This window comes from Gossypium hirsutum, chromosome A12 (genome assembly GCF_007990345.1).
Source record: "Gossypium hirsutum isolate 1008001.06 chromosome A12, Gossypium_hirsutum_v2.1, whole genome shotgun sequence".
Lineage (NCBI taxonomy): Eukaryota > Viridiplantae > Streptophyta > Magnoliopsida > Malvales > Malvaceae > Gossypium > Gossypium hirsutum.
The window spans coordinates 322,734-335,604 of record NC_053435.1 but is presented as its reverse complement, the minus strand read 5'-3'; the positions used below and the strand labels follow the sequence as shown (position 1 = coordinate 335,604).

Here is a 12,871-nt window from a genome sequence, read left to right as displayed (position 1 = left end):
GAAAAAAAAAAGAAAGAAGAGCACAGTTTAGATGTCAATTTGTAGGTTAAGCTTTCTGAATTTTTTCTTTTTTAAATTTGGCTAATGGTTGGACTAATGGAGGTATCTAACTTGAGGAAAATAAATTTCAGATACCACTTGTAACTAAAAAAGTTTAGGAGATAGGAAAAAAGAGTATAGTTTAGATACTAATTTATGGGTTAAGTCATAAATATATATAAATATAATTGAAATAATATTAAAAATATATTAAAGAATTGGAAAATCTGATCCATAGTTTTTAAAATGAATTCAACATTAAAAGTTGGGGCAAATTTGTTAAAATGTCGCATTACCAAAAGAATGTAAGAAAAAATTTTAATGGGTCTGGTAATATATTCTACTGGGCCGTGTGAGTAATGATGAAGTCTTGGGTTAAGAAAACTTCAAGAGTGTCCCTCTTAAGCCCAGTTTGGATAAATTAAAGTATACGACCTTTCGAGCGATAGAGATAGAGGCGCATGGTACATGGACTGGGAAGGAGAATAATCTGTTTAAATTTGGAGCTACCGGGAAAGAAACCTTGGGAGAAGGATCTAATATGATTCTTGCTGATAGTATTAATATAAGGAAACCACCTGATGGTAAATTCGGCCATATTGGGCAATCTTCGATGGATTTATCGGAAGCCATGAATGGTATTGTGGGTAATTTACATCAGGCTCTAGAGTAGTCGAATGTGGAGAATGCTTCCTTGACAGAGAGTACGAGTTCGGTAGCGGTGCCTGATCATGAAGTTGGGGTAAGCTGCTAGTGCTGTGTTTTATGACTGATGCTTGTTCTCATCATTTATTTTTTTTATGGATTTGAATTTAATTTTTTGGAATTGTTAGGGAGCGGGTCATCCCTGTTTCCACAAATTTATTTATGAATATAGACATGAGTTTGAGCCTAATATCTTTTGTTTATTTGAGACAGATAAATGGTTGTCATGTTGATGGAGTTATTAGCAAATTGGGGTATCTGAACTCTTGTAGAATTGAGACGAATGGATTCTTGAGTGGTATTTGGATTCTCTGGAATGATAATGTTCATGTTAAAATTTTGGGATTAAATTCCCAGGTCATTCACATGTGGATTGGCTCTAGCCAGTATTCGTGGAGATTCTATTGTTTGACAATTTATGCTAGTCCCCAAAGGAGTAATAGGCGTATGTTGTCGGATCATTTGAACTCGGTAGTTGATTCGTGTGATGAACCTTGGCTCATTGCTGGTGACTTTAATTCGCTTTTGGACGTGTCAGAAAGGAGAGGTGGCTCGGCTACATCTAGAAATAGATGTGCTTTTTTTTCTCAGGATTTTCTGTTCAATTATGAACTTCGGGATCTGGGTTATTGTGGGTCTCGTTTTACTTGGAGTAGAGGAGGGTTATCTCAACATTTGGACCAGGCTATAGAGAATTCTAGTTTTGATATTTTTGCGCCTGAATGCTTGGTTCGGAATCTACACCGACTAAAATCTAATCATCGTCCAATTTTTGTGTCCCTTAAACCTCACCAGGTGGAGGGGACAAGACCTTTCCGGTGTCTTGACAGTTGGATGCTTCACTCTGAGTTTAGAATGTTGGCTAGTTCTAACTGGAATTCTGAAGAGTCCGTGGTGAATATGATGGAGAATTTTCGAGTTAAGGTCCAAAACTGGAACAATCATGTCTACCTGAACATCTTTAGTCGGAAGAAGCAATTGATTCACGAGCTAAAGATTGTACAGAGACTAATGGAGTTAAGGCTGAATAGGAGATTTCGCAGTCGGGCAATAGAATTGAGACAAGCTTTAGAGGAGGTTTTGAAGCAAGAGAAGCTCTTATGGTTTCAAAAATCCTGGTCAGTTTGGCTTTTAAATGGTGATAGAAATACCAAATATTTCCACGGAAGGACACTAGCTAGACGTCGAAGGAACAAAATTGAGGGTCTTAAGGTGGATGGGACTGATTGGTGTTTTGATCTTGTTTTACTGAAACAACATGTTGTGGGTTTTTATAAGAATCTGTTTGCCATGGATTATTCAGTTGATGGTTTTTTGCCTTGCAGAGGTAAATTCCAGGTTTTATCTCTAGTTGAAAAAGGTAGTCTTGATATGGAGATACAGATTTAGAAATCCGTAATGCTGTTTTTGGTATGGCCCCGCTTAAATCTCCTGGAGTTGATGGTTTTCATGCTAGGTTTTATCAACCTCAATGGGATATTGTTGGTTCTTCAGTTTTTTCGATGGTACGACAGGTGTTCAGAGGTTATCTAATGGACCATAGGATTAATAAAACTCTCCTTGTTCTTATCCCAAAGGTTGATAGTCCAGAAAGAATCACTCAATTTCGCCCAATCAGCCTTTGTACGGTTTTATATAAGATAATTACCAAGGCAATTGTCAACAGGATGAGACTGTTAATGTCGAGACTTACTCAACAAAATCAAGCTAGTTTCATGATGGGTGGAAGCATTTCAGATAATATTGTCATTGCTTAAGAGGTGGTTCGTTCTCTGAGGAATTTTAAAGGAAGAAAAACTGGGATGATCTTTAAAATTGATCTCGAGAAGGCGTATGATAGAATTCATGGGGACTTTTTGAAGGATACACTTTCAGAAGCAGAACTACCACCCATGTTGATTACGGTAATTATGAATTGTGTGTTTTCGGTTACGTTCCAAGTCCTCTGGAATGGTATGGTGACGGATGAATTTAGGCCTACTAGGGGGTTACGATAAGGAGATCCCCTATCTCCTTACTTATTTATTCTATGTATGGAGAGATTGGTGCACTTTATTGATGAAGCAATGAATAACGGGAGGTGGAGGCCTCTGGTTTTATCTAGGGGTGGTCCAGGTTTATCACCTTTATTTTTTACAGATGACCTAATGCTATTTGGTGAAGCGGATCCGAAGCAGTCTGACATGATAAATAATATTTGAATACTTTCTGTCATTTCTCAGGACAAAATGTGAATAAGAATAAATATCAGGTTTTTTTCTCGCCTAATGTTCCTGAAATAGTTGCTTCAGATATATGCAAGACTGTGGGTTTTGGACGTGTGGAGGATTTGAGGATGTATCTTGGTCTTCCGATTATGCATAAGAGAGTTGGAGTTGGCACTTTTGAGTTTTTGGTGAATAAGGTACGTAGCAGAATCAATGGCTAAGAAACTATCACTGGTTGGTAGAATTACGCTAGCTAAATCAGTATTGCTTTCTATCCCTAATTATTTTATGTCTACTGTTCGTATCCCATAACTGTGTGTGGAGAAATTGAGAAGCTGGCTCGCAATTTTGTTTGGGGATCTTTGTTTGATGTTAGGAAACCGACCCTTATAAAATGGAATGAATGCTGCCGCCCGATTGAGACTAGGGGTTTGGGTTTACGAAGTTTAATTGTTCAGAACAAGTTATTCCTTTTGAAACTCGATTTCCTTTTATTGACCAAGACAGGTAACTTATGGGTTAAGATTTTGATCAGCAAGTACAAGATTTGTGGGGTGCTACCGATTTCAATTGATAGGAGTAACTGCCCCTACATATGGTCTTTAATGTGGGTTTGGCAGGATTTGGTGGATAATGTTTATTAGGCCATTGGTGATGGAGCCTTGACAAACTTTTGGAATGATAGTTGGATTTATCAGGTGAGTCCTCTTAAGGAATTTCTACATGGGATCCGAGCAACCAGATGACACTATACGAGTATATGATTTAGTGGATGAATTTGGGAATTTTGATTGGAACGTCTTAAAAATTTCCTACTAGAACCAATTGTGATGCAAATTGCTTTGGTTTTACCTCCCTTTCTGGATGCGGGAAATGATCGTTTATCGTGGAGATAGGCTACCAGAAATGCTTTTCCATGTCAGTAACTTATAGAGGTATATACCAGTTTGATTCGAATAATAACTAATATCTGGAAACTGTTTTGGAAAGCCAAGGCTCCTCAGCGAGTTAGAGTATTCATTTGGCTATTGTGGAAAAACAAGTTGTTAACTAATTCCAAGAGAGTTAGGAGACTTATGGGTTAGGAGGGCTAATGTCCTCGATGCAATGGTACATTTGAAACAGAGTTACATGTTGTTAGAGATTGTTCGTTTCCCAAGGCAATTTGGAATTCAGTTGTACAAATTCATAAACAGGTAATTTTCTTCTCACTACCTTTTCATGAATGTGTTGCTTGGAACTTGCAGAATATAGGGAATTGTGGTATTCCTGAAATTGATTGGCAAACATTGTTTCCTATAGTTTGTTGGTTATTATGGAAAAACAGGAATATGTTTGTGTTTTCCAATAGTCATAGCTCTATCCAGGATGCGGTAGATACAGGTATCAGTTGGACGAGAAGTTATTCACCACCCTCAATGGCTATGTTCCATTCGAATTCTATGGCTTCTGATTCAAAATGGTTAGCTTCGGAGAGTGGTTGGGTTAAGCTTAATACGGATGGTGCAGTTTTAACTAGCGCTCACTCGGCTGCAGTTGGGGGAGTTATTAGAGATGCTGATGGTAGTTGATTATGTGGTTACTCGATAGCATTAGGGAAAGATGAAGTGTATAGGGTTGGAGCGAGATCGATGTTAGAAGGGCTTCGATTAGCTTGGGACTATCCACAGGTTGAGCTTGAATTTGTTAACGCTCTGTTAGTAGAATTAATGTTAGCCGGTAACTCTATTGCTAGTCATATTGTAGAATAACGGGCTATTCATAAGCTGTTGCATAAGAATTGGAAGATTTGTATCTCATGTTTCTAGAGCTCATAATGAAGTCACAAATTTTATGGCCAAACATACTGCTATAGGATTCACAAGTATCCAGGTGTTCTTCATATCTCCTCAAGCAGTTCGGGATTTAATTCAAAAAGATATTTTAGGCTTATAGTTTTATGTTTTTCATTGTAATCGCCTAGTGCTGCTCTTGTTTACCAAAAAACTTTTACAAAAATTGGAATTATTTTAAAATTTTAATATATGCTTTAAAATCTGAAATATTTATTATCCACCTTAAGTTGAAATATTTCTATCTGAATCAAATTTTATTAAATTATCCACCAATTATAAAAATCAATTAAATATATTCATTTAGTAAGTAAAAAAAATAAAAATAAAAGTAAAGATAATAATTGATTCGAATTTTGAATTTGAAATCGTAACCGCAAAAGTGAAACATATTTAGATGATGGATATCCAAATTTGTTATCCACAAAAGGGATTTTTTATAAAAATAATATTAAAAGTTAATTAATTACAAAAGTAAGGTGGGAAAAAGTAATTACAAAAATGGAGTGTTTGTTACAGTAACTTTGGGTGACGTTTGACACATTGATGACACCAATGAATTTAAAAAAAATCTAACGAAAAAAAACTAAAAAAAGTAAGAAAAATATATTTTTTAATTGGCACTGTCAATGTGTAAAAAAACACTCCTTGAATAAATAAATAAAAACTGTTGTTTTAGGAATTAAATGCATGAAAAAAATTAAATGTAGGGAAAATGCATGGAAAAGTCATTGATGCATTAAATGTAGCGAGAAAGGCTATTCTTTGGTGTTTGAACCATAAACCAAAGTTTTTTATTTTTATTTTCATTTTTTCAGCTGCTTTTTTACTATCAGATTTTTTTTTAATTTACTAGTGTTGTCAATGTGTCAAGCTGTACCATAATTTTTTTTTTACTTTTTCAACTTTTTTTATTTTTCTGTCAAATTTCTTTTAAAAAGAAGTTCATCAGCGGCATTCAAAACAACTGTAAAAAAACACCCCATTTTTTTAATTAATTTGTTTCCCACTTCATTTTTGTAATTCATTAATTTTTTAATACTATTTTTATAAAAAGACAACAAAAAGATGATAGTTATATTTTTCTAATAAATATTTGCAAAAGTAAAGTAGATTTAAATAATGGACATCCTAGAATCAAAATTTACATCCGCTTTGAATCTATTGTAAATAGTAGTTTGAAATATTTAAATCCGAATATTATTTGCATTTGTAATATTTGAATTAATAAAAAATAAGTCGAACGCCTATAGATATCCAAATCTACACTATCTACCAAAACCTCAATGTAATTATCAATAAAAATATTTTTTTTGTTATTAAAAAACTAACTTTCACTAAAATCAATAGAAATTATTTTGTTGACTTAATTTTATTAAAAGATATTCTTCCTTTTAATTTAATGAAAATTTAGATTTTGCTTTTTTTTTTAAAAAAAAAGTAAAAAGAAAAAAGTGATGTTACACGTTCCTTATTCGAGTAAAAAGGAAAAAGGGCCATGAAAAGTGCGTAGAAAAAGGGCAGGCGATTTCTATGAGATTTGTATTCACATATTTGAAGAACCACAGGAGGATATTGGCAGTACGCTGTTAAAAGATGTGCAAGGAATTACTATAGCAAGGCTAGTCATTTGTAACAATGCTTTAGTTTAAACTCTCGTCTTTGTACCAAAAAACAAATGGTATCCCAACACCATCACTGCTGGTATCAGCCACTAAATCGGCATACCCCTCACTGGTGCTGCAATTTTGACAAGGATGATTTTGTGCTCTTCTAAACGAACACATCGAACCCAAAGAAACGAGACGTTGAGTGTCACCAGAATAAAGGGATGAGTCAACTCCGCCAAGCTAGATCAACAACAGTGGTCACCACGTAACAGTGTTGAGAAGGCAGAGACTTTTATTTTTCCAGTGAGTGAAACAAAAACCGAAGAGAAATGAGAAAAAATGGTGACGGCAGTGGCAGACAATTTTTTTATGGACTTAGTATGCACCTGGCTCAAGTTTCAAATGGTCAAACAAAAATGGTAAGTAAAAGCAAAGGAAATCAGGGGGAGTAAAAGCAAAAGATATCGGCTGCCTGCTATTAGAATAGCCAACGACCTGTAACCAAAATTTTTAGTGAACAATTTTCTAGTCTAAACTTCTAAAATTCTTACAAAATATCGTGGTCACACTACCAGAATCTTTTACATTTCTTTTTTGTTTTTTGCATTTCTTTTTGGCACTAAAGAGTGGCTAGAGCAAAATGTAATAGGGCGTAAGCTCAGTTGGTTTTCTTGTCATCTTGATCGGCAATGGCAGACGTCTGACCATGCTCATCCTCACCACCAAAACCAAATTCATTTATACGTTTCTTATCCACAGGATATACCCATCTCTGGTACAGGTAGATTAAAAATATAAGATCTGCAAAAATTAAGCATCACAATCAGAATGAGAACGTGATTTACACCAGAAATATTCAAGTAAAAACAACACGTTTCATTTAATACAGAATGATCTTCAATTCAGATTACAGCACTTTTTTTCTTTCCTCCTTTCCTTCCTCACAACCAAGCAAAGCACATTTTTTTTCCTTTTATATTAAAAAGAAAAGAGAATTATATCTTACCATCACGGAAGACAGAAAGCCGATGAAGTGTTGGCATTTTTATGACGAATGCAAAGAGATCATCAATGATGGTGTTGAGGAACTTGTAAGTCATTTGCCTCCAGGGTAAATGAGCTACAGACTTAAGCTTATAGTTTATGAAAAGTTGAGGGCACATCATAATAAAACCTGCCAAAAACATAGGAGCGCAGATTTTTGCGGTTTAAGTTGGTCAATTGAAAATCCAGCAGCAAATAAATAAACCTCAAACTTTCTGTAACAGTTATTAGATGTAAAAGGAACCCAGCATCAATATTAGAAAGCAGAAGTTGAAGATCATTGCCCAAACCAATTTTTTTAGCCATAAGAACAAATAATCAATTTTGCCATCCCCTTTCGATCATGATATATAACTAATAAGCCTGATAATAAAAAAATTTATGTAATGATCAGATATTATGAAACAGGCAACCCAAGTTGAATTTCAACAAAATGGACCAAATTTCCACTAGTAATGTTAATGTAGACGGCTCCTTGCTCACCCCATTATAAGGTATAACCTTTTGTCTTCTACCTAACAACAACATAGGTAGCTTTTTTCTAAGCCTGGCGACACATGATTTGCCATAATTTTTTTGTTGACCAGAATTTTTATACCAGCAACAGACTTGAGAGAAACATAGAAAGAGACCAAGGATCAAAGGTTACATAATGCATAGAGTTTTTTTTTTCCATTAAAAAAAAGCAGTTTCCTACACTAGAAGGCCCCTGAGGAAAGAAATTTTTTATAGGAATTGTCATGGTCTTGTCCAACTTTCAAAACATCAGACTTTCACTATGTTAAGTTGGAGTTGACAGTGGGTAACTAACAGAAGTATCAAAGCAAGAAACATGAAAGGACAGATGGCTTACCAAACATGTATACACAGCTAGTGAGTGAAGAGAGAATCCAGGAATACCAGCTCTTATGGCGCTCATACATAAGAGAGTAAACAGAAAAACATGCAACAAGGAAGAAGAGCACATAGGATAGATATTTCATTGCTATATCATCATATTCCTTAGTTTTATTACTTGCATAAGAATCGCGATCTCGAAACCTCAACATAGGTATCCTTCCACTTCTATCAATCTGAAGATGAAAAGGAATTGTTACAGATTTAGATACTCTTCAATAAATTACAAGTTTGCAGATAACCAGATTTAGCCTATACATAACACCATCAAAGTCTAAAGATCAAGTTTCAAATAAAAGGTAATGACGACATAGGAACCACATAACATTTCATGCACACTTCCAAAAAAGGACAGAATAAGAAGACTTCCAGAGTAGACAAACAATTAGATTGGTACTGAAGAAAAGTAAGAAGAATGATTGTTCTATTTTTACTTTTCAAGCAACAACAAAAAATAGAAGAAGAATGAGGCATCTAAACAAGAAACATGCATGGAAAAGGCATTCATACATAATGAGCCTCCTAAAGATTTGACAGCAGATTGAAAATGACGGTTTCTGCATTCAATTACAGGTAGAATATGAAAGCATAATCAAAATACATTTACAATCCTCAAAATAATGGTCTTTCAACATAAAATACATTTTAGGAGTGAACTCAGTTAACCAAGAAGAAAGCATGGTCACCTATATCCTCACAGTATCAGGAAAGTTTAACAGACAGACCCACAGAATGATCTCATTCAGTATCAAACTTACGGAATAAATGCATCTAAAAACAAGCCCTTTTTGCTTTTTCCTTCTTGGAAGGATGCTCGCAATTCAAATAATACTTAGAAAAACAAATGCAAAAATGAGCTCATACCTCTATGTGCATTGCTTTCCCTATTTTCCAAAATTCGATGCAGACACCAATTCCTGAACTTGCCAGTATCATCCATGAGGTCTCATTATCAAGTAAATAGAGGAAAACAACGAGCTGACACAGAAAGCTCACTACAACAGACTTTGCAGACAGTCCTTCCATAGACTTATTTTTGTTCCAAAATTGGATATCTGCAGAGAAGAAAGCCAACATCCTAAACCTTTGTTTCCAGAGTGTATGAGAAAATTATCAAAACTCATCCATGTATGGATAAAAAATCTCCAAAACTACAGAATTATTTTACCATTTTTGAAAGCCAGGAAATCAAACACGGAATGAAGCAGAGAAACAACCATGGTGATCACTAGCAAGTACGGATTTCCTTCTAAGAAGACCCTCTACAAAAATTGATCAAGTATATAGTTAGCACTCAGAGAAATTAGATGCAAATAAAAGAATTCTTCACTTCAAGGTAGAAGTTCAAGGTTTAGGGTTAGTTGCTCTCATGAAAAATGAGATACTTTTTAGTTTCTAAATTCTTAAAATGTAACTTTGACATAAAAAAAGTATTATCATGTGAACATACTTTTAACCTTTTTCGATAGTCATAAATCATACACACTTCTGAGATATCTAAATTTTCCACAATAATAAAAAATAAGAATTACCTTTAGTTCATCTGCCTCGCCTTCAAGCATGCTTCCATAACTACGATGAATTTGGAATGATTGGTCAATTTGCAGGAATAGTTGCCACTTCATCATGCTTATGGGGCCAACCTCCAAATTTAATGGCAACTCTGTGACCGACTCATTAATTGCAATCAATTTATCTCTAAGTAACCAAAATTCATTGAAGAAGATGGTCGGGTAGTAATTTCCTGTACTAGGCTCAATATTTAAGTCTGCAAATTTGAAGTCAAGAAACTCAAAGCTCTGCAGCTGCAGCTCATTTACAAAATAGGAAACACAGGAATTTCTAAAAAAAATTAGGGCATTGGTAAGCCAAGACACAACAATAAAATTATTTTCTATAAAAAAATATACAATAAAATTAGGGCATTGGTAAGTCAAGACACAACAATAAAATTTTGATTGGATCAATAAAGAATCAATTGATCGTCATGGCACAAAATTTTTCTTTTTAAAAAAATGCATAGAGCCTTAATTAGTTAGAATGAAGAGTTTACCAGAAAAAGTCATAATGGAGAAAATTCATATAGCCAAACCCAACTGAATGAGGAATTGGCATAAAGGCTTAGTGGGTTGGATAAGTTCCATTACGTCTTCAAGTACAGAAATGCTATTACAGCTGAGCAAAACTATAAAAGTCTATATTCTGATCAATCAACAATTGCTGAAAATACAGATGATTTGGCAAAGTAGCTTCAAACTATGCTTTGTAATCCTGTAAACTCCCTTCCTAGATTAGCTCCAATACGGTACTTATTTATACTAATCAATGACAAGAATGGCTGAGCTAGTCTTCAATAGTCACTATCTAGTTACAATCTATACTAGTGTCAAGAAGAGTGGCTGAGCTGAATTGTCATCCTTCAATAATCTGACTTTCCTTCCTAGATTAACTCTTATACATAACTTCACTTTCATATAGGACTGAGTCTTGACCAAATTTATATTTCCAAAAGAAAAAGATGTCCCAGAATCCAAATCATACCAGATAAAACCTAAACATTCTTTGAAGAACAAACAAAGGACTCATAAGACTACAAAAATAAACTAAGAAAGTGCAGAATTATATAGGACTCAATAACCATAACTGAGATAAGGAATGTAAGGATACAAGGAGCAATATTTGGTGGTACAGCATTGTGCCCATATCTGGAAAAGAATTAAGGCAAATGAAAATAGTTAATTTTCCAAAACCACTGGCATAAACTCATACCAAATAATAAAAAATAAACAACATTGAAGCATATGTTTACAGAACATTTACAGAAGCAAGACATTAAGTTGAAACTTACCGTGTGAAATCTTCAACCAAGTTAATGGTGATATTTGGTTTCCAATAAGCAATCCACTCGTCAGGGCCATCGTCTTTAGAGTCAGTTTCAGCATCATCAGCCACCTGAAGCAGCATGGTTCCGTGCTAAAACCATTATCATTATATTGTTGCATAATTCAAGGGTATTTGAAGCACATATGAGAACAAAAATGAAAGAGATGCTATCATGAAGAACATTAAACGAAATTCAAAGTTCAAACACATAAACACCAAGAAAGATTAGGACTATTCTACTTGAACCCAAACTTCTTAAAAGAAAGAACATCCATCAATGAAATAAGTTATACTAGGAAAGAACAAACCATAGCCACGGATTCAACTGCTTCCCCTTCTTTGGTGTTTCCAAGAAGACTTTTCCTCTTATCTGATCTTGACTTGGGTAAGTATGCCACAACAGCTGAAATGAATTAAAAGGAGGTTACTTGGTTACTTGATCACCATTATCTCCAGCAATTGGAAAAAGAATCTTTTGGGAGAAAGGAAGACTCACAGTAAGTCCTCCCAAAGGTAGCTTGAGGCTGGAATTCAGGGTCATTAGGATCTGGAGGGTAACCAGAGCGTGCAAAGAAAACGTGGGCATAAAGACTGCCATTGTTTTTCAAGGCCTGAAAGATTAACGCATATTGATCATGTTCGTTAACTGTAAGAGTGCAACAAACAACCAAATTGCAAGCAAGTAAAAGGAAACATTCTTAAACAAGTTACCTGGGAAGGATAGTATTTCAAAGAAAGAGTACGGGTACTTTCAGGACCCCAAGTGACATAAGGAATGTTAGTCTCATGCCATACAAGAGAAGCTTCGTTTCCAAAATCATTGAACTTTTCATGCTCAGAAAGATAAAGCCACATATCCTAAAAACAGAACCCAAAAATAATTTAAAACTGTGGGTTTGGGTTAGTTTGTTTAGTGAAATTTGATGAAACCAACATACCAGGGGTTCGCCCTTCTGGAAGAGATTGGAGATGAGGTTAGAGGGATCGGTTGGCTTTTTTGGAGAAAAGAATTTAGAAGCAAAGTACCAAAACACGGCGATCCTAATAATTCCAGTTATGGTCTGTCCAAATCCATTTTGTTGCTGCTGCTGTCGCGGCTGCTGTCCTTCTTCTCCTCCTCCTCCTCCTCCTCCTCCGCCCGCTGCTGCTGGCGGCGCCATAGTTTTCCTTTTCTCTGTCTCTCGGGTTAGGGTTTATGGGAGCTCCAAGATCGAAAACAAAAGAAAAAGGACTTTTTTTTTTCTGAGTTGTTCAAATCAAAACAAACATACAAATACCAGAGAGACACTCGCTTATTTTATCAAAGCAGAAGTTCGGTACCAGCGTAGATCTGTTCTGGAATCTTTTAACTTATATTTTGCACTCCTCTTTGCTGGCGGAAATAAAGCTAGCGGGTAAACTGCACATATAGTAACCCAATTATCATAAAATTTTATTTTAGGCATCTAAATACAATTTGCAATTTAAGTACTTCAGTTTCATTTTAGTCACCATGGGCATATGGGTTGGCAGAATCCCAAACTCACTGCCAAATCACTTTTTCTATTTTCCACTTACGATTTATTTAATATCCACCTCATTATTTTTTCTCAAGGGGTAATTTCTTTTTATTTAGTCATCAACAAAATCTTAGTATAAATAGCTCTAAACTAGA

General features: G+C 35.0%; 2 protein-coding genes across 4 annotated transcripts; one reads left to right on the top strand and one right to left on the bottom strand.

Annotated features, from left to right (window-relative positions):
* The first annotated feature begins 348 nt into the window (after positions 1 to 348).
* Positions 349 to 4,883, top strand: LOC107931304 (uncharacterized). The gene is made up of 2 exons (XM_016863167.2): positions 349 to 781; positions 958 to 4,883. Exon 2 carries the CDS (start codon positions 1,111 to 1,113, stop codon positions 2,131 to 2,133), a length of 1,023 nt encoding a protein of 340 aa, XP_016718656.1. The 5' UTR covers positions 349 to 781; positions 958 to 1,110; the 3' UTR covers positions 2,134 to 4,883.
* A 1,959-nt stretch (positions 4,884 to 6,842) lies between these two features.
* On the bottom strand, positions 6,843 to 12,633 carry LOC107931293 (cleft lip and palate transmembrane protein 1). Of its 3 annotated transcripts, none has more exons than XM_016863149.2 (12): positions 12,156 to 12,633; positions 11,929 to 12,075; positions 11,714 to 11,828; positions 11,526 to 11,620; positions 11,183 to 11,307; positions 11,002 to 11,039; positions 9,867 to 10,102; positions 9,503 to 9,596; positions 9,199 to 9,389; positions 8,291 to 8,510; positions 7,400 to 7,567; positions 6,843 to 7,194 (listed from the first exon to the last, which is right to left on the bottom strand). In XM_016863149.2, exons 1-12 carry the CDS (start codon positions 12,375 to 12,377, stop codon positions 7,052 to 7,054), a joined length of 1,794 nt encoding a protein of 597 aa, XP_016718638.2. In that variant the 5' UTR covers positions 12,378 to 12,633; the 3' UTR covers positions 6,843 to 7,051. The 3 variants fall into 3 exon arrangements, with proteins under 3 accessions (XP_016718638.2, XP_016718644.2, XP_040938300.1); XM_016863155.2 differs by having other exon boundaries at positions 11,183 to 11,286; XM_041082366.1 differs by lacking the exons at positions 9,199 to 9,389; positions 9,503 to 9,596.
* Between the last annotated feature and the right edge of the window lie 238 nt (positions 12,634 to 12,871).

Coding starts and splice junctions, on each gene's coding strand:
- LOC107931304 (XM_016863167.2), top strand. CDS start 1,111: ATGTGGATTGGCTCTAGCCAGTATTCGTGGAGATTCTATTGTTTGACA.
- LOC107931293 (XM_016863149.2), bottom strand. CDS start 12,377: ATGGCGCCGCCAGCAGCAGCGGGCGGAGGAGGAGGAGGAGGAGGAGGA. Junction 8,511..9,198: donor GGAAAGCAATGCACATAGAG/GTATGAGCTCAT, acceptor TTTCATCTTCAG/ATTGATAGAAGTGGAAGGAT. Junction 7,195..7,399: donor GCTTTCTGTCTTCCGTGATG/GTAAGATATAAT, acceptor TAATTTTTGCAG/ATCTTATATTTTTAATCTAC.